Source organism: Electrophorus electricus, chromosome 6 (assembly GCF_013358815.1).
Source record: "Electrophorus electricus isolate fEleEle1 chromosome 6, fEleEle1.pri, whole genome shotgun sequence".
Lineage (NCBI taxonomy): Eukaryota > Metazoa > Chordata > Actinopteri > Gymnotiformes > Gymnotidae > Electrophorus > Electrophorus electricus.
In genome coordinates, this window is record NC_049540.1 from 10502287 (window position 1) to 10515522 (window position 13236).

The window sequence follows — 13236 nt, forward strand, 5'->3', positions numbered from 1 at the left end:
AACGGAAGTACGTGATCGTGCAGTAGAAAGGTTAGGAATTACACTTAAAGTACTTAGGGCAGTTGAGTTGCGAAAGGTTACGCAATCTAGAACGTATTTCAATAAAAAAAAAATAAAAATAAAGTTTGTTTGACTTGTTAACGGGGTCAACCCCTTCGCGGGACGATCTTTTTTTGTAACTTACATTGAGCGTGTGAAATCACTTCAGTCCGCTATAGTTGCAACTCTATCTGGACTGGACGATGCCCCTGGCACAGTTTGCGGATCCTTGGCAGAAGCTGCCAGTTGGACATTTGGAGCATGAGGTAACTAGCTACCGATTAGACGAATGTACCCTCTGTTTTACAAGGAAATCGAGTATGCAATGCACTGGCACACAAGCGCATCTTTGAAGACCGCCAACTTTTCTTAATGGATGTAACGGGCTAACTAATGTCGCGAAACTACGTCAGTTGACCGTGTATAAACATTTTGCAATGCATGGCTATTTATAAAGTGTTTAAAAACGTCGCGGTGATGGCACCGTTATTTGGCCAGCTAGCCAGCTAATGCAACATTACGCGACGCTGTAACTTTGTTGGACCTGAATGCATTCCGTCACATGTTACTGATCTTAATTTATCACAGCTTTCCAGAGGATAGCTCGGTTAGCCTAACACTTTACGGTAATCTAGGTAAAGGTCTAAGATACATTAGAGAACTGTAAAACAAACGTCACTTCGTAGATAAGTATTTAGATTGCCTGGCTAGATAGTTAGCTCGAATATATTATTTCTTTCCGTTTCCAATAGCGGTAGCTCTTCGGAGAGCTTTAGCTTAGCTATCTTCATATCTATGCTTAGACCTGACCGGACAAGCCCAACTTGGCATTCAGTGGACTAGTTAGCTAGAAGGGTGAATTTAGTCTGCTTTATGTCTTATTGCATGTTACGCGTGGAGAGATGTGGTAAACAGACGGGTTATGTTTTACCTGGTAATTTATTTGTTTTGTTTTATGGAAGGTTACGAGATACATTGGTGTTTCAAGTACGGAACTTTTTTTCCCGCAACGTGAGAAATAGGTGACAGCTAAACTTCTGGGCAATGCGTCCTGAATCTTGCTTGCTAATGAAATATTAGTTATCCTACATAACTAGCTATTAGCTAGGTAGCTAGAGAACCTCACCAGCTAGGTGTTTTATACCACGCAGATTTTGTCAAAATCAGGAATTCCCGGCGTAGGCTCCTCTTTAGGATTAAGCCACAGGCTAGTGCTGTAGACCTCGCCTACTTAGTCAGCGTCTTGTCTCTACGGTCACAAATAATGATTCTGCCCAGGTGAAAAGTCGACAATACAATAGCGGAAGGTCGGTCTCCGAAAACCACCGGTGGAGAGCTGTTCATATAGGCTACGAGTATTCTCCAGAGTCATGCTATATGAATGGTTACTTCCAGTCTAGGGTTTATTTGACAAGCAACATTTCTTCCCGCTGTTGGGTGTTGTCTCCCTCCTTAAGACTTCCCATAGCATGACTGCATGCAAAATATCACATTTTGGATCATCTGTTGTTATATGCTGGCTGAGCTTTGTAGATCCTGTGTCTGTCTGTCTGAGTGTTTGTGGTAGAAAAAGTCCTCTTATGTCCTCCGTCTGGTTAAGCACACACACACGTGCACTCATTGAATTCCAGACACTCTAGTTGCCTAAGTGCATGGTTTCATCTCTGCTTCAATGTACACTGAATAACATGCCTCTTCTTGTGTGTTTGACAGGATGACTCTATGGGGGATGACGATGCAAATGCAGTCAGTGTAAGTCTTCAGAGAGTGCGTGTGTGTGTGTGTGTGCGTGTACGGGAGTGTTGCAGTGACTGTTGATATTTGACCTTTTTTCAAAACCAAATGCATTGTTGCACAGACCTCGAGGAGGAAAAACAGTGTCTTTCTATTCTGGGGGGAAACACCTAAAAATAGTCAGACTTCAAACTTTGACTCATTGTGACTTTGGATTCTGAGTTTATCTTTTTCTCTTTGTGCACGTGTGCATACGTTCAGAAATATCTGCTGCCTCTGAACGCTACATGCAGCTGATTGTAAGAATTTGCAGTCTGAAGAGAACTCTCCCTACTCCCTTGTACTCCTTCCTTGCACTCAAACTACAGTAGATGCAGCTGGAGGGGGATTATGAGCGACAGGATCAGTTGAGCAATACCACTGCCACAGCATGGATTATCTCACGTGGAAGTTTCTAGAAGCATAGGGGTGGATCCCTGTACGAGTCAGGCCCAGAATTCCCTTGAAGTGTGAGTGGCATGGCAGGCAGCCTATAGGATTAGAGTTGGAAGTCGTACATTATTCATTATTAAACTACTCCAACAGCAGTGAGAAGGAATAAAGATCTCTGCTGAACTGTTCCTAAGAACAGTGCATGTGTGAGAGTGCATAAATGTTAGCAGACAACTGTCTATGTTCCTTTTGTGTAATGCAGGATGCAGCTAACAGTTGTGCTTAAGTCTCTGTCAGGATGACTGACAGAGAGTGGTGTTGCACACTTTAACTTCCCCATCCTTTGGTAGGTTTCATTATGTTGGGATCAGTCTACACACTATGTCTGTCTTTCACCAAAGACACTCTAATCGGACCAGACACTAAAAATTTGTCAGCTATGAGGAAAGTCGAAATTGGGCTGAATTTATGTAGTCTGGCCCTGGCGTTAAACCTCATTCACCTTTGACATTGTGTGGTTGTGACTCATGACAGGAAGCAGTAACCTCTGTCTTGGGAAACCTCTTTAGGTGCAAAGTTGTGTGTGTTTGTGTTCACATGCTATCATTTAGCATTTTAATATTTTTACTGAACATCAAGTTGTGCTTGTGAAAGGGCAGTACTGGTTAACATCTTTGAGGATTCTCCTTAAGACTTCCCATAGCATGATTGCATGCAAAATATCTGCTTCTGAAATGCGTCAGGATGAAGCTGAACAGTTGAAGACTGTTTAGGTTTGTTGTATACATGTATTAAATAATCAGGAGAAAGTATGCACTTTGTAATATATTGATATCTGCAATTTTAGCACTGCTACCATTGTACAGTTAAACGATTGTAAAAGTAAATTAATTTATACTGACTTAGAAGACTGTAGTGTACCTACTGTATGTATATGAATGGGACCCCCCCCCCCCTTTTGTTTAACCTTTTTTGAAATCCATTCAAAACTGTTCTGTGGAGCAGTCAAGTAGGCACAAGCATAGCACATACAATGCTGCTCCAGATTCCTCAGTCATGCTGTAATTGCCCACAGTCGTTGTCCAGGTGATGTGTTCTCCTCATAGTCATAAAGCCACCGAACACACGCCGTCATAGCTCAGCCGCCAAGCACTCGTGACTACTTGGCCACCAAACACTCATGGGCTCACAAGGCCTGCTATCCATCACTTTAAGATTGGGTGTCTTCTCATTGGATTTACTGTTTACTTGCCTCAGTTCCTTTTGCGGTTCTCACTGACCAAAGCAGGAAGCAGCAATGTTTGCTGTGTTCAGCAATGTATTCTGCTAGGCTCAGGGCATCTAGCTGTTTGTGTCTGAAGTAGTTATTCATGTTTCTACATTGCTGTGAAGCACTGCTGTAGATTTTACAATTACCTGAATCTTAATTGAACCACACTGTCACCCACCAAAATCTTCTGATTAAACAAAATTATATAGCTATAGCAATTGCATGTAGTCTAATTTCATTTCAAAAGTAAATTCATCTTAATACAAATAAAATATATGTTAAGAAACATAATTACATTTAACTGTTTAACTATGCTCATCACTAATATAAAAACAAATCTCATCAAACTTAATATATCACTTTGATGCCCAGAAGCGAGTCCTGCAGGAAGTGGAGCTTTTGAAACTGGGTCAGATGTCTTATGTAGCAAAGATTATTTTAAGAAAAAGCCATCCCAAAGTAAAAGGAAAAACAGTCACTTTTATTCTATGTGACATCGAGGCTTCTTTGGTATGGTTTATAATGCGCAGGGCAAGTTTAGATGGTGGGGACTCATTCTGATGTTGCTCTGATGTTATACTCTGGACTGTATAATAATAATAATAATAATAATAATAATAAAGTTTAATCTGATGTTGGTGCAATGTCACTGTTGCTAGCGTGGCCCGAGTGCGTTCTCGAGTGGCGTGCCTTTCTGAAGATGCCTCATGGCACATCTTAAGTGAGCTCTGTGTATCCTCTTCCTCAGGATGAAGGCCCCATAAAGGAGATCAGCATCACACATCACGTGAAGGAGGGCTCAGACAAGGCAGACACGAGACAGTTCGAGCTCCGTAAAGTTCTCGGCCAGGGCTCCTTTGGCAAGGTGAGGAAGACGATGGCTGCCAATGCAACACTACTGAATTTCGGGCAAATCGGGTATGCAATTTTGTTTGCATGTTTGTGTGAACAGGTTTTCCTTGTGAGGAAGATAACTGGGCCAGATGCAGGACAGCTCTATGCCATGAAGGTCCTCAAGAAGGCAACACTGAAAGGTGTGTCTCTGTCTCTGTGCATGTATGCATCTCTCTGTGCTCATGTCTGTTTGTCTGTCCACATGGGTGACTGTACATGGTTCTGTGTCACTCTGTGTTTTCAGAGAGCAGGCTCACTCCACTGCGGTTGCTTGTTGTTGTTTGTTTATTTATATATGTATATAACAGTGATATTTTATGACTGTCAACTAATCTCAGTATCTTACTGACACTTAGAGTTATCTGATTGAAACAGTTCTCTCTGCTAGTAGGACTATACCCATTGTGGAGTAACAAAAGAAGCATTTGGTCTCTGCCAGTGTGTGGTGTAGTTTAGTGAAGAAATTATTTATTTCTAATTCTGTTTGCTATCAAAGGCTATAAGTTGGTAGTTTCTATCTTGTCTGTGTGCATGCGGTTTCAGTAAGAGACCGAGTGCGGACAAAGATGGAGAGGGACATCCTTGTCGAGGTCAACCACCCATTCATTGTGAAACTGCACTACGGTCAGTGAGTAAATACGGCTCAACCAATAAGATCTCTCCTCTGACAGTTCCTAACATAAGTACCTTAGAACAATAGTTCTAATAGGAGCAACTGTTATTAACAGAAACACACTATTGTTTCCTAGCCAAATCAGAATGAGCAAAGGGGACAGGGCTCAGAGATGCTCTTTACACTGATGCATCACATGATTGGTTACTTTTACTCAATAGCTGTACCTAATAGATGTGGTCAGTTGAAAATTGTGATCCGACACTCCTGTCACCACTTTTCTTCTCTGTAGTTAGGGGAGTGACTGCACTGAGGTCCTGCACCCTGTGTAGAATGTGCTAACATGATTTGAACTCTTCCATGAGTGACCTGGCTTTGAGCAAAGGACAAATGTTAGCTGGGTTCTTTTAGTGTACATTTATATAAGCAACTGTAATTGCATGTGTAAATGCACGTGTGTGCATACATATGTGCAAATATATATACAGTACACTCTTCATAACCTCATAGCCTGTAGGTTGAGCATTACTGTAGGTGTACATAATAAACCCATGTTTTAGGTTGTACAGAAACAAAATCACATTGTTCACAAGCATGAACATTGTAAAGGATGTCAGCATCCTCCTCATTCGATGCTTTATTCGCTGGGTGTGTGATGGCCACACACCTCACCATGTAAACCTAAAGGAGAGTGAGCAAACGTACTGAAATGCACTGTGGCATCCCATGTTGTGGGCGTAGCTTCTGGGTGCCGCGTGACACGCCTATGCACACGGTGAGGCTGGGAACAGGCAGCTGAATCCATTCTGTATCCCACACAGCGTTCCAGACGGAAGGGAAGCTTTACCTGATCCTGGACTTCCTTCGAGGAGGGGACCTGTTCACTCGCCTCTCTAAGGAGGTCAGACACCTGCTCTGGCACCACTGATCAACCTAGACACCAGGCGCCACATCTCCAGTCTGTTGCTTCGGTCCGGGATTTTGTGATCACTTTCAGTACTCGAACGTTTTGTGTAACCCATTGGCCATTTTCATTCGTCAAACCCAACTCCTCTGCTAACCGAGAGTGGAAAATCTGTAGTACCTGGTCCTCAACGGCTATGATTTCACAATGGGTGATTACAAAATACAGTGCCAGATTTTGGATTTGAGAACTGGAATTTCATGTCTTTTCTCTAACCTATACTCCAGTCCTGCTTTTTCTAATTATTAGTGTGACAATACAGCCATTGGGATGTAACAGGATTCTGAGGACACGGGAGGCAGAATAGGGTGCTGTTTCTGCCTCGTGGACATGGTTTAGATGCTAAAACTTAAAATAATGACTTATTGGGGAGTTTTTCCTTCCTGTTCTCACTCTTTGCTTGCTCATTAGGGTACTGGAAGCTTTGTGACAGTGTGATGTGCTCTATACAAAGAAAATGGATTTGAGCTAAATAAATCTTCAGGAAAAGCTTTGACTTTTGGTTTTTGATCCGTCTGTTAGTTGCTATATAGACTGTCAGATAGTACCACTGTGCTGAGTGATCCTCTGGGTTTGGGCAGGTCATGTTCACGGAGGAGGATGTGAAGTTTTATCTGGCTGAACTTGCTCTTGCCTTGGACCATTTACACAGCCTGGGAATCATCTACAGGGACCTCAAACCTGAGAAGTAACTGTCTACCTCCAGAGTTATTTACTTGCCCAAAATCATATTTGTAGCAACACCCAGTTGTGTGTCTTTGTGTGTGTGGTAATTTCAGCATTCTCCTGGATGAAGACGGTCACATTAAACTCACTGGTGAGTTCCAAGATTCGACCTTCTATCTTACTGTAATCTTTGAGATTAAGACCAAGGTTCAGCTGTATCTTATCTTGATTTGGCCTAAGATCATGTTCAACTTGGCTCTAAATTATTAGGCTTAAGTGCTGGTATGCTCAAAACCACTCCTAAATCTTACACAGATGATGTAACTGCTGCTTGCTAAATGTTTTGCTCTTTGTGTGTTGCATAGATTTTGGGCTGAGTAAGGAGTCTATAGACCATGAGAACAAGGCATACTCTTTCTGTGGGACAGTGGAGTACATGGCCCCTGAGGTGGTGAACCGCAGAGGCCACACCCACAGCGCTGATTGGTGGTCTTATGGTGTACTTATGGTGAGGTGGTGGAGTCGCCACAGAAGTTCATCTTTGTTGACACAAGCACCATCATGCAGCTGATGAGAATTAAGATTTTTTTTTTTTTGTAAATTGTTCCATATTAATACTGGCTATTTGTAGTAATGTTGCAGATTGTTCATTAATGTTGCATTAATGTTATTGTTGTGCCACTGTATGTCTACAGTATGAAATGCTGACCGGAATGCTGCCATTCCAGGGGAAAGATCGAAAAGATACCATGACCATGATCTTAAAGTGAGTCCTTCTTCTGCCTGGCTATCAGTTTTAACCACATGGCTCTGGAACTCAACAAATATAGAAAGGAACACTATTTTGGTGTGTGGTGATGAAACCTGGAGCAGTTTTTTTGACACACAGGCACTAAGACTAGGCTAGCTTCCTGGAAACCTGTGTGTGTGTGTGTGTGTGTGTGTGTGTGTGTGTGTGTGTGTGTGTGTGTGTGTGTGTGTGTGTGTGTGTGTGTGTGTGTGTGTTGGCAGAGCTAAACTGGGTATGCCTCAGTTTCTGAGTCCTGGGGCCCAGTCTCTCCTCCGCAACCTGTTCAAACGAAACCCTGGCAACCGGCTCGGTAAGCAGCTCATCCTTTCAATGGGTTTTATCTCCATAATGTCTCAAAAGGGGTTTCAGGGCTAAGAAGGTTTTTCCTTCAATGGGTGTGAGAGATGACGAGTTGATGCACTGATGATTAGTGTAATCTTTAGCTGTGCTGTTTCTCTGTCAGGGTTATGTGTGCTGATTGGTTGGGTGAAAAGATTTGTGTTGTGTCTTTAGGGGCGGGGCCTGATGGGGTGGAGGAGATCAAGAGGCACCCTTTCTTCTCCACCATTGACTGGAACGTAAGTGTGTGCATGCAAGCATGTGTGTATGGCCATAAATGAGTGATCGTATTTTTTGTGACTTACAAAATAAGTTTTAGGTAGTGTCTATAAAAGATTACTTGAGAGATCACCAAATAGTTTTCCATCGGTATCTAAACTTCTGCCTAAACGCGCTTTGTATCTGGTGTTTTGGAATTTTAAAGTTTTAGGGATGATTGAGATTAGTGTCCTGTTTATAGTGGTATTAGTCTTCTTTGTCTGGCGTGTTTTCCGTAGAAACTGTTCCGTAGAGAGATTAACCCACCCTTTAAGCCAGTCAGTGGACGTGCGGATGACACTCTCTACTTCGACACTGAATTCACGGCAAAAACTCCACGAGGTGAGAGCACAGACTGAACACAAACACTGATCCCTAGCAGGGGGTGCAAGGCTGCTTTCCCAGTAAATTTCCCTTCGAGAGAGACTACACAGCACACCATACACTTGATATCTCTGTGCTTTATTTTGCCTTCAGATGTGTGGCGCTAATGAGGTATCAGCTGTTTATGTATATGTTTTGGTGGAATGTAGGTTAATTCCATGTTTGCGTGTGTGCGCACGCACACATGCACACTCTTCGTTTAGACTCCCCCGGTGTGCCCCCCAGTGCAAATGCTCATCAGCTGTTCAGAGGCTTCAGCTTTGTAGCAGGAGGAGCAGAAGAGGAGAGTCAACCTCCCATCCAGACCAACACCACCATCAGTAGTGTACTGCAGGTACACGTGTATATATACACACACACACACACACACACACACACACACACACACACACACACACATACACACCCTCCCATCCAGACCAACACCACCATCAGTAGTGTACTGCAGGTATACACACACACACAAGCTCCCATCCAGACCAAATATCCACAATTTTGTACTACAAAATAAATGACAAAATACTTAAAATGTAATTTAAATATATACACATACTGCCCATCTCTGACTACACGTGCACACATTAGTCTGGATGTTTTTAAAACAAGGTGTGTGTGTGTGTGTGTGTGTGTGTGTGTGTGTTCGTGTTCGTGTTCGTGTTCACAGCACCGGAACGCGTGTCAATTCACTGATGTGTATGAAGTGAATGAGGACATCGGCGTGGGCTCCTACTCCATCTGCAAACGCTGTGTCCACAAGAGCTCAGCCATGGAATATGCTGTCAAAGTAAGGCAGGAAAACTCCCCCCACAAGCCACACTGGGCTCACCACTGAAGAGGACAAAGTCCGAAGTGTGGCCATATTTCTAATTTATTTAATCTACTCTATTAATTAATCTATTTAAGTGCCCCTCCACAATTTTAGTTAAAGTTTAACCCACGTTTTAAGTTAAAATAAAATAACATTCCATTCCTTGCTTGGAGGTGGTTTATGCAAGTTGTGATGTGATGTGATCATGTTGATTGGTTGTAGATAATCAATAAGGAGAAGAGGGACCCAACAGAAGAGGTGGAGATTCTCCTGAGATATGGACAGCATCCCAATATCATCACACTGAAGGATGTGAGTTTCTGTTTGCCTGTGTGTGTGTGTGTGTGTGTGTGTGTGTGTGTGTGTGTGTGTGTGTGTGTGTATATAGAGTGTGGGTGGGTGTACTTGTACATGTTGTGTGAACAATGTGTCTGTATGTGTACATACATGTTTGTACATGCACTTTTGTTTTTTTGTCGTGTGTCTTAGTGTTGGCCAGCCTGTTTATTAAGAACATGTTGGCACTTTTTATTGTTGTGTGTGTGTGTGTGTGTGTGTGTGTGTGTGTGTGTGTGTGTGTGTGTGTGTGTGTGTGTGTGTGTGTGTGTGTGTGTGTGTGTGTGTGTGTGTGTGTGTGTGTGTGTGCGTGCATGCACGTGTGTGTGTGTGTGTGTGTGTGTGTGTGTGTGCGTGCATGCACATCAGGTGTATGATGATGGTCGGTCTGTGTACCTGGTGACGGAGCTGATGAAGGGGGGAGAACTGCTGGATAAGATCCTCCGGCAGAAGTTCTTCTCAGAGAGGGAGGCCAGCGCCGTGCTGCACACCATCACCAAGACTGTGGAGTACCTGCATGTGCAGGGGGTGAGAATACTCACACTCACGCATGTCAGGCATGCTAACCCTAACCCTTGTAATATATGAATTTGAAGTTTATTTATTTGATTAGTATCTGTTGATTCTCTGTTGGGTTTTTTTTTTTATTTTATTGGTTACGTGAATGATTCATCAACTGTTTGATCCATTGTTTGGTGTGTAGGTGGTGCACAGGGACCTGAAGCCCAGTAACATCCTCTATGTGGACGAGTCTGGCAATCCTGAGTCCATCCGGATCTGCGACTTTGGTTTTGCAAAGCAGCTCAGAGCTGAGAATGGCCTACTGATGACTCCATGCTACACAGCTAACTTTGTCGCTCCTGAGGTGTATATACATACACACATAGGTTCTGCTGATCTGACTGAACATATAATCACTAGGTTGGCTGTCATGTTGGCTTGTTTTTATGACTGTGACTGAGTGTATTTTAATGTGGGCAATCTGTGTTTTAATGTGTCTTTTATAGTTATTTTGTTTGTGTGTGTGTACACTAAAATCCAAAGGTGCTGAAGAAACAGGGTTATGATGCAGCCTGTGATATTTGGAGTCTGGGAGTGCTACTGTATACCATGCTTACGGGGTACAATGCAGAGCACACTCTCCAACAGACCCACAGCATGCACTCAAAGCACATACTGTGTCTGTCAACACCCTCTTGTTTTCTAGTAGCTACAGTATGTTTAGGATTTATGCACATGAACACCCGTCAATTCTAAATACGTAGGATCAGATTTCATATGTTTAAGCTTTGAGCAGAAGCATAGACACAGATGAATTAGCAAGGCAGGTTGGTCCAGCTGTATGATGACAAACTGCCCCTCCCCCTCAGCTTCACTCCCTTTGCTAATGGTCCTGAAGACACTCCCGAGGAGATACTGGCTCGCATTGGCAGCGGCAAGTTCTCCCTCACGGGTGGATACTGGAACTCCGTCTCGAATGAGGCTAAGGTTTCTGCTCTACTGTCTCTCTCTATACTGTCTCAACAGTGGAAGCACACCACACCTGGTGCTGAGAACAGTGTTTGTGTTTTGTTTTATTCTTCCGGACAGTGATATTATCTATATTTAAAATGTTCCCCATGTATTAAGTGTAGTAACCCTATCGTGTCATAATTTACACTGAAAGCATCCTCCATACTCCATTCTCTTTAATTACTATGTTCAGTCTGCCAGCAGGCATGATCCAGTTTAGTGAAGTTGATGATCTTTAACTTCTGTGCGGGCAGGACCTGGTATCCAAGATGCTGCATGTTGACCCTCACCAGCGACTGACAGCCGCCCAGGTGTTGCGTCACCCTTGGATCGTCCACAAGGACCAGCTACCCAAATTCCAGCTCAACCGACAGGACACACCGCAGCTAGTAAAGGTAACACCACCGGCCCCTGAGGCCATGATCTACACAGGCACTATTTCTGTACTAATAAACAGCAGGATCTCAGGGCATATTGTACACAGGCAGGACTACTGTACTCTACATACCAAGATCTTGGGACATGTTTTACATACAGAGAACTGTTTGTTTTTGGTTGTATGTTCCCCAGGAGGCAATGGCTGCCACTTACTCAGCTCTCAATAGAAATGTGTCCCCTATGCTGGAGCCCGTGGGCCGCTCCACCCTTGCCCAGCGCCGTGGGGTCAAAAAGATTACCTCCACTGCCCTCTGAACTCTGACCTCCCAGCAGCAGTGGCCTGTGTTGGGTATTAGCGCTGCAACATCGCTCTGTTTGAATATGGAACAGCGGACCAAAATTTAAAAAGGAAAACGGGGATGTTTGGATCTTCCGGCCTCTGGTGATGAGGAATGAAATCATCAATCAGTGGAAATTCATTGCTCGCACAATCACTGCTGTTTCTCAAATTGGGAGCATTATGCAAAGCTCTTTAAAATGGAAATTAATGTATATTCTTTTATAAAAATGTTATAGAAATTTACTTTATAATGGAATTGTGTATGACTATAATGCGGTTTGTATGAGTCTGGGTTCAAAAAACAGTTTTACATTGAGGACCTGAGAAATGTTTGTGGGTTTTTTTGTTTCTTTTCTTCCGTGTTATATTTATCATATGGAAGTAGCTCTTTGACACTCTGCTATAAGACCAACTTTGCTTTATCCAAATGCAGACCACCTGAGCTGAGATGCATGGGCTGAGTCACTGTGCTATTCAGAAGAGTGAAAAGAGGCTCTGGGAGCAGACACAACAATAGTCATAAACATTAAAATAATTCTGTAATATAAAATTAGAAAATTTCAGTTGTTTTCTAGAAAGGATTTCTTAGTATTGTTTTAACAAGGATTCTCTGTCCTACAGTAATTTTAAGAAAAATGACACGCCAATCTCAGGTGAGCTCTTACACCTGCATCTGTGAAATCAGTCCCCATAGGCACATGTGCGCTCCTTATTCATGGCTTGTCCTTTTTATCCAGGTCTGTTTAAATGTGGCCACAGCAGCTGAAACGCACAGCGCAGAGCTGCGATACATGTTAGTATGGTAGGAAATAAGCAGCGGGCAAAAAGCCTCGAAGGCCAAAACTATTTACTTGGCGATTATTTGTGCTGCCGTCGTTTGCACGGGGTTGGTTACCTTTTCACAGCGTCTGGTTATAGAAAACAGCACAGCTTACACTAAAACGGACCAGCCTCTGCGTAGCACTGTACTTCTCTTAGACCCAGAGCGTTTAATCACTCCACCTGTTTTTTTTTTGTTTGTTTTGTTTGTTTTTGTTTTTTGTCTGTGTTCGTTTTCTTTGCAATTTAAAGAAAAGTGTGTAGACTTCGGGCGATCTGATACACATTTCAGACCTTTCAGAATGTTTAACTTGTACATGAGTACAATCAGGTTTCTATTATGGTGTACGTGAGGAAGCAGATTTGCTGTCGGATACGTGTTGTGCGGCGGAGGAACAGGAACGCTAACCTAGCGTTCCTCTCACGGCCTGCTGCACTCGGCGGCGTGTTGTTTTAATCTATAAACTGCTGTTAATTTCAACGTGGGTTTGAACGAGGTCCTTTTATACTACTCTAGTAGTAATGAATATGTTCTAAACAATCATAATAAAACATTTAAGTATTATCAACTGCGCTTTTCAACTAACCTTTACTATTACAAAGAGGAATACACGATCTGCTGTTAATTCCTCTGTAGGTTTCAAGATAATCAAAATACAA

General features: G+C 42.9%; 1 protein-coding gene across 8 annotated transcripts; it reads left to right on the top strand.

The window, feature by feature from the left end:
- rps6ka3a (ribosomal protein S6 kinase a, polypeptide 3a) lies at positions 1 to 13141 on the top strand. Of its 8 annotated transcripts, XM_026998459.2 has the most exons (23): positions 653 to 894; positions 1002 to 1061; positions 1753 to 1791; positions 4224 to 4340; positions 4428 to 4509; positions 4913 to 4993; positions 5804 to 5883; positions 6528 to 6634; positions 6726 to 6763; positions 6978 to 7120; positions 7308 to 7378; positions 7624 to 7712; positions 7916 to 7980; positions 8239 to 8341; positions 8587 to 8717; positions 9048 to 9167; positions 9414 to 9503; positions 9897 to 10055; positions 10231 to 10392; positions 10572 to 10648; positions 10898 to 11015; positions 11294 to 11434; positions 11610 to 13141. In XM_026998459.2, exons 3-23 carry the CDS (start codon positions 1762 to 1764, stop codon positions 11730 to 11732), a joined length of 2127 nt encoding a protein of 708 aa, XP_026854260.1. In that variant the 5' UTR covers positions 653 to 894; positions 1002 to 1061; positions 1753 to 1761; the 3' UTR covers positions 11733 to 13141. The 8 variants fall into 8 exon arrangements, with proteins under 8 accessions (XP_026854253.1, XP_026854255.1, XP_026854254.1 ...); XM_026998452.2 differs by lacking the exons at positions 653 to 894; positions 1002 to 1061 and adding an exon at positions 1 to 305; XM_026998454.2 differs by lacking the exons at positions 653 to 894; positions 1002 to 1061 and adding an exon at positions 365 to 447.
- The last annotated feature ends 95 nt before the right edge of the window (positions 13142 to 13236 follow it).